Genomic DNA, 16,069 nt, shown 5'->3' on the forward strand with positions numbered 1-16,069 from the left:
AAAAAAAAAAAAAAAAAAAAAAAAAAAAACCCATAACATAAATTCTATCAAATCAATAAGTAAAAATTAAAGGACATGAGAGAACAGAGAATAAAGTACCAGATTAATCAGGAAAAAAGACTTCTATATTAATGAGAGCGCTCCTGCAAATTCCTTTTTGTAAAAGCAGGACCATGTTCTTATAATAATTAAAAGAATATCTTAGGTTCCAATGATATACTACCCATTTCCAGAAGTACTTAATTCCATAAGACAGAATTCCATAGTAATAATGCATGTTCCAATACTTATGCTTTTCCTAGATTATACTCAGAATTGAACTTCAATATTTTTCTCATGAGCCTGTTGTCAGATGTAGAAGATATAATGTAGGAATAGCTTTGATTTAAATGTTAACTGAAACAATTACAGATCACCTTGTTTGCTAACAAAAATAATAGTGCAAATTGCTGCAAAAGCCAAGGTAATGATTTTGTACTGAAGGTGGTACATTTCTCCAGAAGCAGTGCTAGCTAGTAGTGATAGTATGTGAGAAGTGGGAAGATTCAAATAATTGTCAACAAGTAAACAATAAAATTAGACCTTTGGATATTGTTGTATCTTTCATTACAACCCTACTCTACAAGATGGTCAAAAGCTTTTTCTGTTTCTTTGTTAGAGTTAATTTTACCTGTGGCATTGAATTAGGATCCAAGAGTTCTAGCTCTACTGTATGTCTCTGGCTAACCCACTTCACCCTTTTGTCACCCTTTCCCATTTATGTTAGCTTCTTAGGTTGATTGTATGTCTGTCAGGTTATGTGTGTTGCTTGCTCTGTAGTACAGCAGCTTTTCCAGATTTGGTTTGATTGCCTCTTGGAGGTGCGTGTCCTCTCACTGTCAATGTCAGAGGAGGACTATGCTTCTAGACTATTGACTTTGTTAAGCTTTGTTGTGCTTAGATAAGATTAAATCAGGCCTATCACTGCATAACAGGGAGGGTAAAACAGGGTAAATTTGAGTACGTGTTCTGTGTGGGAAGAGACAGCTGAATCACACTGTCAGTGAAAGAGAGATCTGCTTTTTATTTGCCAGCCTTAGCAAATTTACCTAGGTATTTACTTTTTGCTCCTAAATTTTAGCAATGCTATATGATTTTTTACATCTAATTCCCATTTCTTTCTGTGGGTGTGCTATGAATTAATTGTGCCTAAGTTTCAAAAGTACTTTACCAGAGCCAGCAGGACCAGAGAAGCTTTTTAATTCAGATACAGTACCACTCAAATGTGACTGTAATGTCACCATGTGCAACTTGGGTTGAAGAATCGCAGATGCTTTAATGTGGGTGGATGTCTGATTGGTAAGCTCTGCCAAATGTACTTCAGTTTAGGAAAGAACTGGTTTGCTTTTTATTTACACCATTCCTTGATGTAAAGTGTTTGTACATTGAGTTGAAAGGCATCTAGGTGCACAGCATGAAGTCAACAAAGGTCTAGAAAATTTGTTTGCCTGGGTTCAGTTACATCTCTAGCTTGTTCCTGCATCTTTCTCCAGATAACTCTGAGTCTTGGAAATGCTTTTTACTTTGAACACAAAACACAGGTACACAAGTTATCTCTGACACTAAGATCAAGTTTAAATGTGATTTCGAGTTTTGAAAAATCTTGTAAGAACACACAAGCACCACTCTGCCAAGCAGATAGGTGGAAAACCTCTTGTACTGTTGGTGACTTGCTAACGTAAAACAGAGAATATAGAATATGTAAACACAAGTATATATGCATGTACATGGTATTTTCAGCAAGGAAAAAACCTCTAAACAGTATTTGTAGAGAAGTAAGATTTTTGGGTCTCAGAATCAACTCTGTAAATCAGAATCTGTCAGTTCAGAATCAGCAAGTGTTCTTAGAGAAAATGCCATGCCTGAAATGGCCAAAGTGAGTGACAGATATGCTTCTCAAAGAACTCTAAGTATTAACATATTTATATAATTTATAATATTACTTCTGCATTATATTAATCTTATGTAACACAAAACAGAACTTTTGTTTTGTTTGTAAGATCATAACAGGATAGTTATTGCATTTATCACCAGATCGATCACGTTTGTCAAAGCCTGACTTTTACCATTGTAGCTCTGGCTTCATGCATCCCCTTTTTAGGCATATCTGAAGCTGTTGGTATTTTAAATTATAACCACATTCTACCTATATTCCAGAATATAACCAACTTGCTTTGGGTTTTGACATTAATGGATCTCCTGCATTTTTATCAGCACAGTCTGTCTTGATTTACAATTCAAGAATGCTGATGGTAAGGCAATTTTAGCAGGCAATTTTTCTGCCCAAGTGTGATTCATATTAGCATTTCTGAGCCATCTGCAAGGTATTCTTTGTCATTTATTGAGAGAAGGTACAGCTTTCAGCAAAAGACTGTTCTCTTCCCTCCCTCACCTCAGTATTCTGTCAGTAGAAGTGCAAAACAGGGACAGTTTTATAGCATAGGCAATTCGATGGGTAAAACCTGGAGTCTGTTTCTGCCTCTGCTAGAGATTTCCCGTGTAACCATGGGTGAATCACTGAATTGCTTTCTTCCTTTTCACTCCATCTGTAAAATAGTGACAGTATTTCCTTTTTTCCCTTCCTTTTTCTCTTCTGTTTCTCCTGAAATACATATAATGATACTTTTAAATATCTAATGCTTTTTTTTTTTTTTTTTTTTTTTTTTTTTTTTTTTAATCTGCTGAACTTGTAATGATTTCAACAACTGGTATTTGTCAATGCTTTACGTTGTGATGTGACTTCAGCCACATATTTGCTGTGTTGATTTAAATAGCTCAAAAATCATAAACTGGGAATATACAGTGAAAAATACAAAGAGTGAAAGTAATCTGTAAGTCATAACCATGTGAAAATAACACAATGTAATTGTAAAAGTTACTTTTTTTCTCCTTAGTTCTGTTACTATGGAAATGTGAAAATATTTTCCCCTTTTAATGATATTACAATAAGCATTGAAAGTTCATATTGCTTTATAGCCAGTCATCGAGTTCCCTTCTTAATTACTAACTTGCAATAAAACACATTTCAAAGAAATAACTTCATTTTTGGACTTCAAAATGTATGGTTCTTATTTGACACCATTAACACATGTAGAGTTTAGACTGTAAATTTTAACTGATTCTTTCACATATTTTAAGTGTTAGAAAAATACTTAAAAATCTTAGTGTAAGATAGACTTTGCAGTTTATAACCATTTAATTGTCACCTTCTTGTAGACAGCACTATTGATCAAAATAGAGAAAAGGAAGAGATTCAAACATATTATCACTGCAGACGAGATCTAAAGAGTGTGTATTGAAGACAATAGGGGCACAGACTATGAAATAATGGCCATCAAAAAGACAGTTGTTATCCAAAAATTGCTGTAGCATTTTTATGTTTCATTCTCAAAATGATATCAAAAGCTGTTAGTATATACATCTCAGGAAGAATTAGTGCAAGATGGAAAACCTAAATTTCTGATGGAAAATGTCTCTTTTACATTAATTTTTGTTTTAAAATTCTCATTTCTAAATGACAGCACCTTATGAAATATGTCCTGAAGACTATTTGATGTCAATGGTGTGGAAAAGGACCCCAGCTGGGGACATGGCATTCAATCGATGTCCTCTCAATGCCACAGGTATGGTATTACTTTGAAATTACACAATAAGAAAAAGGGAAAAACCATTTTTTTTATGTTTTAGAAATAGTCACTAGACATACACATATGTGTATGTCTATATCTGTGAATATATATATCTCACATATTTACATATGCATATATTTGCATATATAATGTACATAAAAGATAACATGTCTCATAGTGTACATTTATGGGACTGTGATGTGTATATGACAGAGACAGAAAGGTGACAGATCAATCTGATAAAACCTATCAGGCAAATTTATGAAAATGAAGTAAAACATAAACACATTTTAATTGCCAAAACAGTGCTAAATACCCACAAAGTGAACTGAAATATGTTTCAGAATCTTGTAGTACTCTCTATATGCTGATGATCATTGTATGAAATTGTGTCTATGTGTGTACTTTTAAAATAACAGGGAATGTAATTTAAATATACTTCATTCTTTCCAATTGCTCTCACATGTATAAATATTTTCTCTCTTTGTGACTTACAGGCACCACTAGCAGACGCTGCTCTCTCAGTGTTCATGGAGTGGCCTTCTGGGAACATCCGAGTTTTGCTAGATGCATATCAAATGAGTACAGACACTTGCAGCATTCAGTAGGTGCAAAGCCAGCTTTAGTACTTGCTTTGTTTATTCATTTCTAATCATTCATGTGAAAAGAAACCTGTTTACTCTCAAGTAAGATTTCTGATGAGAAACATCAGAAGGAAAAGAGACCTGAGAATGAAACATTTCTATTCACATATTTAGATCTGATGTATTACCGGTGCTTGAGTGAAACATGTTTTATCTTTCTGTAGTAATGGAAAAATGATTTAGATTCCCTTCTTCTGTGCCCACTATGCAAAACTTTCACAGGGGTCAGAAAGCAAGACACATATTTTGGTTTATTAGAAAATGAGATGTGAATAAATGAGATTTACTGGAAGTGAGGCCTGCTGAGTAATTTTATAGTGCCTTGAATCTTTAATTGCACACTAGGAAGTCAGAAATGATATTTCTTCCTGATATCAAATATAGAACTTCACTTTCAAATGTAACAAACAAAAATGATTATGGGTTGAAGTTGCAATGTCCTAGAAAAAATGAAGTTAACCTAGATGAAGAAATATTTTTTTAGAATGATTAACAAAAATTTTCTTTGTTAAACTATATGCTGCATATTACTATACACAGTTTTGTATCTTTTAATGTCTCTTCCAATGGAACTGTTCTATATACTGCTGATATATGCTTATATCCAAGTGTATGCAACAAGCACATGCTTATATGCAATATGTTATGTTATAAATGTAACACTCTGGTATGTGCTAATTACAGTGGTTATTTCGATAGTCAGGCATGCTGTACTTGATTTCTGAGGAAAGAGTTCATTTGAAGTTCTCACAAACAGTGGTTTTTGCTTGTGCAGTATAGTTTGTCTGACTTTCTTATTAATCTGCCATTAATCATTCAGTACAGGGGCACCAATATAGCTCTGTGCTTCAGAATTTCCCAGTCTCTGAGCCAAGTGCAATACTTAGGCGGTATTTTTAAAAATCGTCAGTGGATTGAAAAGTAGTAAGCCAGTGGTAGTTCCCCAGATTTAAGTTTCATAGTGTTGATCCTATTTCCACTGTTTCTGTATTGATTTTCAGACTTTAGATAATATTTCTGGAAATAATTCTCAGGCGATGGGAAATTCTCAAACAATGGGAAATACTTTTTCATGTTATTTATTGGTATGACTTACCTGGCTTGCTTTTACAGAATCACAGAATCACAGAATCACCCGGGTTGGAAGGGACCTCAAGGATCATGTAGTTCCAACCCCCCTGCCTAGCAGGGCTGCCAAACATACACATTTAGATCAGGTTGCTTTTAGTGAGACACTGGTATTTTTTGAAGAGCTGCGGGTTTGCCTGGCAGAAAGGGATAATTACTGAACAACAAAAAAAATCCACGTTTATATCCTAGATCAATTATACGTATTCTTCTGTATTTCCTTTTTGATAATGTTAAATATGATTATACTATACTGTGAAATAATCTTTTGAAAAGAGCATTCAAAAATAGCTAAATCTTCTTTAAAATTACGCAAGCATCCAAACACCATCTTATTACTACGCAACATTTCAGACTTATTTTCAGTTTATATACATACAATTTAAAGGAAAAAAAAAAAGACTTTTGCATTTGGAAGCTGCTCAAAAGCAAATCTGCTTGTCATACACCTTGCTGCTTCTCAAAGTGAACAGCACAACATATTTAAAAGATCATAGAAATTCGAGGACCTATAAGATCATCAGTCTGCAAATGTAGGCTTTTCCTCATAAGATACATTTGTCAACCCTATAAATCCCTGAAAATAGGGCTTTATAAGGAAGCTGCTGACAGACAGTATTTTAATAGTAAGTATATGTGCTTGTGAAGGAATTTATGAGATGCCTCAGTGTGCTCACAAATATTGTTATTTTGCTAAGTCAGACCAAGAATAGTGGGATTGGCACTCAGTTTTCTGAAGGTTCCCATAAAATGTGAGTCTGACCTAAAATGCTTGGATTTCTTATGTGAAACACGTAAAGTAAAAAATAGGTGTATAATCTTCAAATATGATATTTCTGAAGTTCATTTGAAGCACTTGATACATATAACATACAGACAATATACTGTATGCTAATGGCATACCTGCCTGAAAGAATGTAAACAGTTCATTGTCTCTTTTCCCTCCAAACAAAAATTATAGACCTGAATTCACAGTCCTATGTCCAAGCAAATGCTCCATGAGGAAGAACATAGCATATGATGGGAGCTAAATAATAGTGCTTTGATTACAGCACTTGCTGACTTGTCTGCACAGATTGTGAACTAGACACTTAAAATTATTGTAGTAAATAAGTAAATATGATGAGCATCCAAGCTTCAGTGCCATCCATCTACGCTGTATAATATTGTGTCTGTTAGGACACCCCCTGACATAATTTAAGACCACACCAGCAGCACTTAGAAGGCAACGTAGCAGAGCAACCATTCCCAGCAGGCAGTAAAATCATCTTTGTCTCAGTGAATTAAAGGAGAGTTTAGCTTGGGGGATACAAGCTGGCTGCGTTTGTTGGCCTCAAGTGTAGACAGTATTCTTGAGGTTCTTATTATCTACCTTTATTTGATATTTATAGTAAAAACACTTCATACTTACCAGTTTGGGCTGTGGGTGGAGAATTTCAGAACTTTGTGTGTCTATCAGGCCACATCTGTGTTTATTTCTAAGCTCCCCACTAACAAAGAGACAAAAGAACAGTAACAAATAAACTGGGCTTGTTTAGCTTGGAGAAGCTCCAGGGAGACCTCATTGCAGCCTTCTAATATTTGATGGGAGTTTATAAACAGGAAGGAGACCAATTTTTTATTGAGTATTATAGCAATAGGAAGAGGAAATAGCTTTAAATTAAAGGAGGAGAGATTTAGATTAGGTATTAGGAGAAAAATTTTTACTCAGAATGTGATGCAACACAGGAACACGTTGCCCAAAGAAGCTGTGGATGTCCCATCCCCGGAGGCATTCAAGTCCAGGTTGGATGGGGCCCTGGGCAGCCTGATTTAGCCATTGTCAAGTCTGCCCACGGCAGGCAGTTAGAACTAGTGTGATCTTTAAGGTCCCTTCCAACCTAAGCCATTCTATGTTTCTATGAAATTGTGACTCCAGTGGCTCCTGTTACTCCAATTGAATTGGGAATTCACACAAAACAAAAGCAGTGCAGTGTAAATTCATAGATTGTCCCTCTAACATCAATAAGTTTTTTTTTTACTTTCTTCCTAAAGAAAACATTTTCCTACAAACAACTATTTTAGAACAGATGTCCACGGTAAACGATATTTTTTGCTATTGTGTAAAATTTTTCATCACCACATCTCATTGACACTGTAGTTTTATTTCCTTAATATAAGAACAGATATATATACTGTATATAACTACAATATAGGTGCACTTTCTCATGCAGAGAGTTGCCTATTTTTACTTTATTTTCTCCTTTACTCTCCTAAAAGTGATATAGGACACATTTCAATCCATAATAAGCACCATTTAACTAGGAAAAACTCAACTGCACTGCAGGTACTTCATCTTGACTTGAGACTTGTATAGAGAGTAATATGGTAGCTATATAAATCAAAGAAAAATGGCACTATATTTTCATGAACTGTCAATAAAGTTAAAAATGTACTCATAATGCTAAAGATAATATATTTTGTTCATAAGAATCAGCTCCATAAATAATTTGGCTCCTTTTCCAACCACTTGTAGAATATGTCAGGCAGAATTACTGCTCTACTCAGAAGAGGCACATTCTGGCATTTTGAATATATGAGAAGAAGACAGGGATTTCCACTGTTTAAATGGAACGGTCTACTTATATGAGTATTTCTTTGATAAATATATGGTTATTTGTGCAGAGTTCGGCTGAGATACTTTTCTTCATAGTAGTACTATGCTATTTTGGGATTTTTAATGAAAACAGTATTGGTTACACTATAATGTTTTAGTTGTTGCTGAGCAGTGCTTACACAGTGTCAAGGTCTTTTTGTTTCTTGGAAAGGTGGGGCTGGATATGCACAACTGGCCCAAACTGACCAAAGGGTTTCCTTCATACCATGTGGCATTGTGCTCTGCAATAAAAACTGGGGGAAAAGCTTGCCAGGGCTTCTGCTAGTGGGGGACAGTTTGAGCATTGGTCAGCTGATGGTGAGCATTTGCATTTTGCATCACTTGTTTTTCATGATTTTCTTTCTCTATTGGGAAGTGTGTGTACATCTATGTGGTGCTTAGCTGTCAACTGGGGTTAAATCACAACAATAGTGCATTTAATTTTCTATTATAGCAGTTTCAGAGAAATTCAAAGTCTTTAACTAATATATATCCTCAACATATTCTTGAGATCAGCCTCAACTACATCTCTGTTTTATGTGAATGAAAAATTTAAGCAGACAGATTAAACAGAAGAAACGTTTTCTTGTCTTCTAAACTTGTACCTACACAATTTTCTTCTTAATGTTGATGTCTCTTCGTAGCACAGCACAGAATACCTCTGGTATGGTAAGAATATGACAGCAGGATCTGTGAAGAGAAGAATTTACAGTGGAACCTGACAGAACTGGGAAGGGGAATGGTTTCACTCATGGTGTGAAGACTGGCAGTCAGCTTGAAGCACAGGAGGGCATGCTGTCCACCATCAAGGTGTAGGAGCTTGAGTAAAGGCAGTCAAGTGGTTAAAGTAGCTCAGTTATAACAAAAATATACTCCCTATATTTTTGTTACATTATTTTATCTTGTGTGCTATGAAACACAGGTCTCTTTTAAAACTGGGAATAATAATTAGATCTCTTTGAATAAGAGAATCAATTAGTCATGAATAATTTATCCAACAGTTGGTAGAAATCAGTCATCACATGAATTTAACAAATGCTGTTTGACTAGCTTATACAGCTGGTTGACTAATATGAAAAAATTATTCACTGAGCAAATTAAGGGACAAAAATGCCCAAATCCATGAAATAAACCCTTTGTAAATTATTTGGTTAGCTCTAATAATAACATTTAAATAACCCAATTAGGATTATTCTTACTAAGACACTATAAGTGGAAAATGCAAAATGATAAATAGGTATGAATTGCCTATTTTAATCATGTGACCTAGGGGATCAAGCAATAGCTTAATGAACAGAAAAGTAAGCATCACAGATTATATATCAGACTTTTTTTTTCTTCTGAATTTCTTGTGTACTTCTAGTGTGTTTGCAGTAAGTGCTGCTTTGCAATATGAAAACGCTCCTAATCAAGTGTTTTCATAATCAAGTTTCAAGACTCTTACCAATGTTTTGTGCAGCTAAGGAGTATTTTGCCCATTGATGCACAGTTTTTTAAATATGTTCTTGAGAAAGTGCTGGTTAAAACAAAGAAAGAATTAAAAGTATCTGTTTTATTATGAATGAATGTGAAGTTAGATGGCTAAGATCTAGTGGCAGAGGATATCCTTTCTTAAGTTCCTTCTGTGTTGTTCATAGTCACATATACGGTCACACTAGACTTTATCTGACAGGAAAGAATTCCTCTGATTTCTCTAAGTCTACGATTTTTTTAGAGTCCAGAAGTTTTGTTCTTTCTGTGAGATAAACATTTTTGTTTGCTTTTTGTTTTGCTTGTTTCTAGAGACTATTTGTGCATTTTACCAAATGAATTTTTCCATAGAAGAAGTTAAGGACCTTGTTAAATGCTATTCTCTGTTTCTACCTTTACAAAGGTTAAATTGAAATCCTTTGGTCAACTAACATATTTTAATCGCCTTAAGGAATATATTTTATATGTAGAAAGCAGATTAGACGATGATCTAATGACCCAATCTTAGACTGTATTGGACTAGTAAGTATTCTCCTCATTGCTTATTATCTTTCTTTGATCTGGGATAATTATTTTACTTAATATTGTTTAGTTGAAATACTACTTTGTTAATTGGAGCTAATATTTTATTTTATATGTTTTCATAAAAGAAAGATGTCTCCAAAATGTTCTACAGTGATATTCTGAATCCCTGAAATTTTATAAGTAGATCAAACTTTATATAACTCCACTGACTGAATACATTGTCAAGTCAGATTTAAAAACACCGTGAGAAAATATAAACTGAATCAGAAGGCATTGTGTCTCCTTGTAGCACAAAGTTAAAGCAAAAGCCATGCTACGTAGGTGTATTTAGGCTGTCAGAATCTAGCCACTTGAGCTGTGTAATTGATAATTAGTGACAGACCAAATTCCAAGTAAATTTTTTTTGCATTTACTTCCTTTCTAGAACTTCCTGTGTACTTCAGTAAGCTACTCATTTTTCTTGTTTCAACAATTTCTGTTTTGATCTGTTTTATAGAACTTAGTTCTAGAAAATGAGCATTGTAAATACTTGACTTCCCGTGCAACCTTTTTTTGAATCAAAGCATTTTTCATAGAAAGACATCTAGTCTTCAGTATAGAAAGTAATTCAATTGAGAATGCATTCTTCACATGCTTTGTTATTGGTGGTAGTGGTGGTGGGGTTTTTGCAGTTCTCAATTTCCATCTTTCAAGTTTCAGTCCTTCCTTTTTTTCTCTTTTTTTCACTGTACTAGTCAATGAAATAATCTAATAATGAGTTCTGGGTGTTTTGAATCAGTGGAATTAAACCAGTACATTTCAAGTGGATTGAATCTGCTGAGAAGTTTCATGCTCTGTGCTGATGTTATTCTTTTTCTTTCTTAACTTCCTTTATAGAAACAGTGTAAAACCTTTGCTGACAACAAGAAATTCAGCTATTGTTGAATCCACAACTGGATGTGAGTGCACGCAAGACCAAAAATAAAATCAGTGGTTAAGAGTTCAAAAGCCTACTTAGGATAGTAGAAAAAAAAAAAGATAGTTGAGATAAAAGAGTGGTTGAAATGCCTCAAGTAAGACTTACTCATTTTCACTAAGTTTTTGAGGGATCTGCTTAAATGATATTAATGCATCACTGCCTTGCCACACACTTGTACCTAGAGTGAGACTTCCTATGATGGCTTTTGGACACTCCAGTTCATAAGAGATTTGTAGTATACTCATAAATAAAATCATCTTTAATATTATTAGAAAATCTATGTTCAGTTGCTTAGATGAAAATAAGATACTAATTTCTGCCAATTTGAGCAACATAACCCCTAAATCAGACATGCATTCATGCCAAACTGGCTTCTTTTCTATCAGAAAAAGAAAAAAACAAAACAAAACAAAACAAAACAAAACAAAAAACAAACAACAACAACAAAAACCCCACTCTTAATTGTAAAGATTTAGGAAGAAGAAATCTCCATATGAAATATCACACTAGCATTAAGACATTAACACTTATGAAGTATGGGAACTTTTGCAGGTGAACTTTTGCATACCAAAATGACACTATTGCATTAAAAATGTTACTTCTAGTTCATAATGTAATTGTTTCCTCTCTTTCAACAACAGAGTTATTCACAATTTTCTGGGATCTTAACTAAAATATGATTTGATAAAAAGAACTCTAAGGTGAATAGTGATTATCTCAGCTGCAATTCATTAGACACGATGTTGTTTTTCCAAATTATACTACAAAGACAGTATTTCAGTCTGTCCTCCTCAGTGAAATGACTTGGAAATCAAAGGTTTAATACTAAAAATGTACTAATTCTTTTTGCTGGATTAGTGCTTCATTTCTTTTTATATAGCTGCAGAGCAAAGCAGGCAGGATTAGTTTTGTAGATTTGAATACATAGACAAAAGTAACAACGTTATCCATCTACCTCAGTCTACCCTATTGCTGCATGCCAGCTCTCTTCATCTTCTCTCCTTCAAAGCATTTGAGAAGGGGAGTTAATTGTTTGCTTTCCTTGCCTTGTCTCCCTTGTAAGCCCAGAATCTACTAGAGTCAGCTCTGCCTTGTCACCTGCATAACTTTACATGAAAATGACAAACTATTTTTCTATTTTCTCTCATCACAAAACAACTGATTGAGTGATTGTGGCAGGCAGCACTCTTCCCCTGCCTTACTCACATTTTCCAATTCTGCATTAGAAGAAGAAGAAGGAAAAAAACTTCTAAAAAAGTCAATAACAATTCAGTTGGTTGATTGCTTGATGGTAAAATCACTCATTTGATTGTGGGAAATCTATGCCTGCTCTACCAAACTTATTGCACAGACAGTTTTGATTTTTGTGTTTCAACACATTCTTTAAAGTTAATATGCCTTTCTCAGTCTCTTAACAGATCTGTTTCACTTTTTGTAAATAAATGCACATTTTGCCAAATCTACTCCATCCCAAGTGAATGGTTACTCTTTTCATAACTGACTGTATCAAAATAGGTACCAGAAACCAGCAGTTAGGATGAGAAGAAAATATCTCTAAAGCTATCACAGTGCATTCTCTGTACATGACATTTACTGCTTGAACTCAACAGACACATATATCCGAAGCCAAGAGATGCTATACAGTGGGAGAAAATATTTTCCTTCTGTTCTGCATAAGCATATCACATTTTAATTCAATTTGAATATGTTGTTTATCTTCCTTTCTGCTTTTGACTATCTGCTTTCCAATATAAAAACAATCCCAGTTGTTAAATTCAAATAAAAGTGCCCACTGTCATCTCAGCATCCTCAATCATCTTTCAGCATCTGGTTTATGAACGAATAATCTATGTTAAATTATACGTGCTCTCACGAATGCTGCTGCTCCTGCTGCTGCTGCTGTTTTATGGAGAGGTCTGCTGCAGTAGTGAGCAGCTGAGTTCTTCCCAATCACATTGATATTCCTCACCAGCCAACATTGCAGCCAACAGGTGAATTCCACTAGGGTATGGCCAGAAAGAAAACAAGGGATGAAGGCCCTGTAGGGACTCAATAAAGAAAGAATTAATCTAATTTTTCCTTTAAATCTGCAGGCAGGAACCCTCATTCCAACTCAGCTCTCAGAGTGACTGCAGGATTCTATGTAGATGAATAGCTGTAAAACACCATTCTTACACTTCTACAGTCATCCCTCTGCCTTATTTGCTCCATTACTTCATTTGTTGCATTCCCCACTATATTTAAACACAGATTTGTTAAGCTTGTGAGACACAACAGAAAATTTTATGGCCCATTACTTAATGCAGGGCTCCCATGCAGAGTTTAGGGCTCTCTTCTAGTGCTATTCTGCTTGAAAGAACAATTCTGATTTGTCCTTCAAACAGAAGTATGATTCAAATAACTCTGCAGAAATACAAATTCAAATAAACATACAAAGTGCATCAATTAAGCAGAGCTTTATGTTACAACAGAATTAAACAGAATGGCCACATACTACAAAAAAAGAGAGAGATGTCATTTGTAGCATGTACCTTTGTGACCTCCCATTCAGTCAATATGGGGAGCCAGGAAACTTTTCCTCAAGCAATGTTATGTCTGTCATAAAATGAAAACAAGCCTCTCAGACTCATCGTTTTTTTTTTCCTCTAAACTCTTGCTCTTGTCATATTGCATTACACATAGATAACACAATTCTTGAAGACATGCCTTCTGGTTAAAAAAGGAAACAACAATAATAAGAACAAGCTTTTTCACACAGCATGTCAACGTGAGCGGGATTTAATCAAAGATAATTGGAGCATTTAATAACAATACTTCATAAAATAATAATGCAAATCCTGGTCAACAAACACGGTAATCAATATAAGCAAAATGTACAACCTAAAGAAGTCATCTGTTTAATGATTATTCATTCCTCATCTCTAAATCCATTTGTTACTCTAGTAAAGAGCAATTTTATACCCCTCCTATTTAGATATGTTAAATCCATGAAAAAATTAAAATACTGAAATTTTATAATGGCTTTCTCTGATACCTGTTTAGTAACTAAAGGATTAGAATAATTGACAGTATTGACATTGACAATAAAAGAAATTATAGAATCAGTTAAAGTGGAAAAAGTTCTCAATATAATGGGAAGTCTTGCAAGAGAAAGTGATAAAAAAAGAAAGCACAGACAGAGCCAAGCACCTCTAAACTGTTCACATTCTTGATCTTATAATACATTAGATTGCCATATATGATAGATTATTTTTTTCATGAATTTGTCAATATGCCTCACCATATACAGGGGAATACATACAGTTCTCTGACATTTGTGCAGAGATGCATAAGGTCAGGGTCTAGAAGAGCACAGGTTCTCTGCTGTTAAGGTTGTTCTTTTTCTCTCTAAAAAGAGTAAATAAATGAATAGATAAATTACTGCTTTGATGAATATTTTGCCTAAAAATACTGGAAGTCTATGTGAGTGGACAATTGTTTCTATACAATAAAACAATTCTTAATTTCCTTAATGTAAATTAGGAGCAAGTTCCTTAAATCACAGGGTTCTACTTTTGGAAGGTTGCCATTCAAATTATTTGCAGGGACATCTTACAGAATTATAGGAAACAAAGGCAATTCATGAGGTCTTCCAGACCGAAGTCTTTCCTCTCAGAATCAATTATACTTACTTTACTTCAGCTTTTTGTTATTCTTGATCGTTATTAAGGCCCTAAGTGTGCACAGTATCTTCAGGTGAAATATGATGCATCATTTCCTTTTCTGTTGAGAAGTTCTCCTTAATATATATCTTTAATCTTAGTTGACACAGCATATACCAATTATTTTTTCCTCTTCCATTATAAATAAAGGAAATATGTTACTTCCTCTCTTCAGAAACTGTTTATTTATTTATCTGTTAGATTGAGACTACCAACTAATTTAACTAATGCCAAAGTAGGAAATTGCTTTTTATTGCTTTAGAAAATTCCATCATAAAATGCTGAATGTATGGATAGAGGTGGAAAAGATTCGTATAAAATCAGGTTATAAGTGTTCAGATGTATATTTGAAGATGCATACCTTTATCATTATACCACACACTATTTCTTTTAAATCTTGTGTGAAATGGAATTCTTGTACACTGAAACAGCCTTAAAATTATATGTATATATGTTAAGGAAAAGTAAATGAAACTTCTAGATTTTGTGTTCTGAAACAGTTAAGGGACTGTCTGCACACCCTATAACTATATATTCCTCAAATACAGAAGGGGGAGCTTTCTCACAGTGACTTCATGTTATAGTTTACACATCAGCATGCTGCATGAGTTCAGTTCAGGATTGTGCCTGTGGGAATATTTTAGCTGCCAAAAATATATCTTCTGCCTTTTTTTATTTATGTGCCTCTCTTTGAACACACAGGTCTCAATGTTGTTAATATAACTTCAATGTAAAATCATTACTTAATATTCAGTGCAGAATTCAAGCCCGAAGATTAGTGGCCATAGAGGCTAGGTAACATGATTCTGAGTGTTTAAGATAAGATTTCAGGAACTGTGAGCTGTTTCCTAGAGGAACTTACATTCTCAATAACTTTTTTTTTTTTTTAGTAATTCAGGTGACTTTTACAGGTGATCCAAAAATTCTTGTATTTTCCATGTGTTAAGTTCTTCATGAAAAATGTTTTATAAAATATTAGTGTTGGATTGTGGAGGCACAAAGCAAAGTGATTTGCAGATTATGAGCAATTTCAAGTCATATTTTTATTTCACAATATTTTTATTTCACAATATTTTTCCTCACTTCTGTGTAAGGCTTCCTAACCTGAGTTCTTATATTCTTTCTATCATAAAACTATAATGACTTTTTAGTAATTCCAATCCATGATTACAACATCACATTAAAAATAACTTTAAAACAAGATGACGTAATTACTATTCAGCTTAATCATTCTTTTGAATCTTTTATGGATTTCTTGAGGGTACACTGTTTTCTACCCTTTCAGACTCCATCAAGCTATTTGTTTGCAATAGTTGTGATGCAGTAATAAATTTATAATC

General features: G+C 34.1%; 1 protein-coding gene across 1 annotated transcript in view; it reads left to right on the plus strand.

The window, feature by feature from the left end:
• ADGRB3 (adhesion G protein-coupled receptor B3) overlaps positions 1-16,069 on the plus strand; it is a 448,004-nt gene that overhangs the window by 199,930 nt on the left and 232,005 nt on the right. The window contains exons 7-8 of the mRNA XM_042817191.1: positions 3,561-3,662; positions 4,166-4,272. Coding sequence (XP_042673125.1) covers positions 3,561-3,662; positions 4,166-4,272 — 209 coding nt within the window. The remainder of the gene's footprint in view (positions 1-3,560; positions 3,663-4,165; positions 4,273-16,069) is intronic.

This window comes from Centrocercus urophasianus, unplaced genomic scaffold, assembly GCF_019232065.1.
Source record: "Centrocercus urophasianus isolate 14NV4802_14NV808 unplaced genomic scaffold, USGS_Curo_1.0 seq_10, whole genome shotgun sequence".
Taxonomy (NCBI): Eukaryota; Metazoa; Chordata; class Aves; order Galliformes; family Phasianidae; genus Centrocercus; species Centrocercus urophasianus.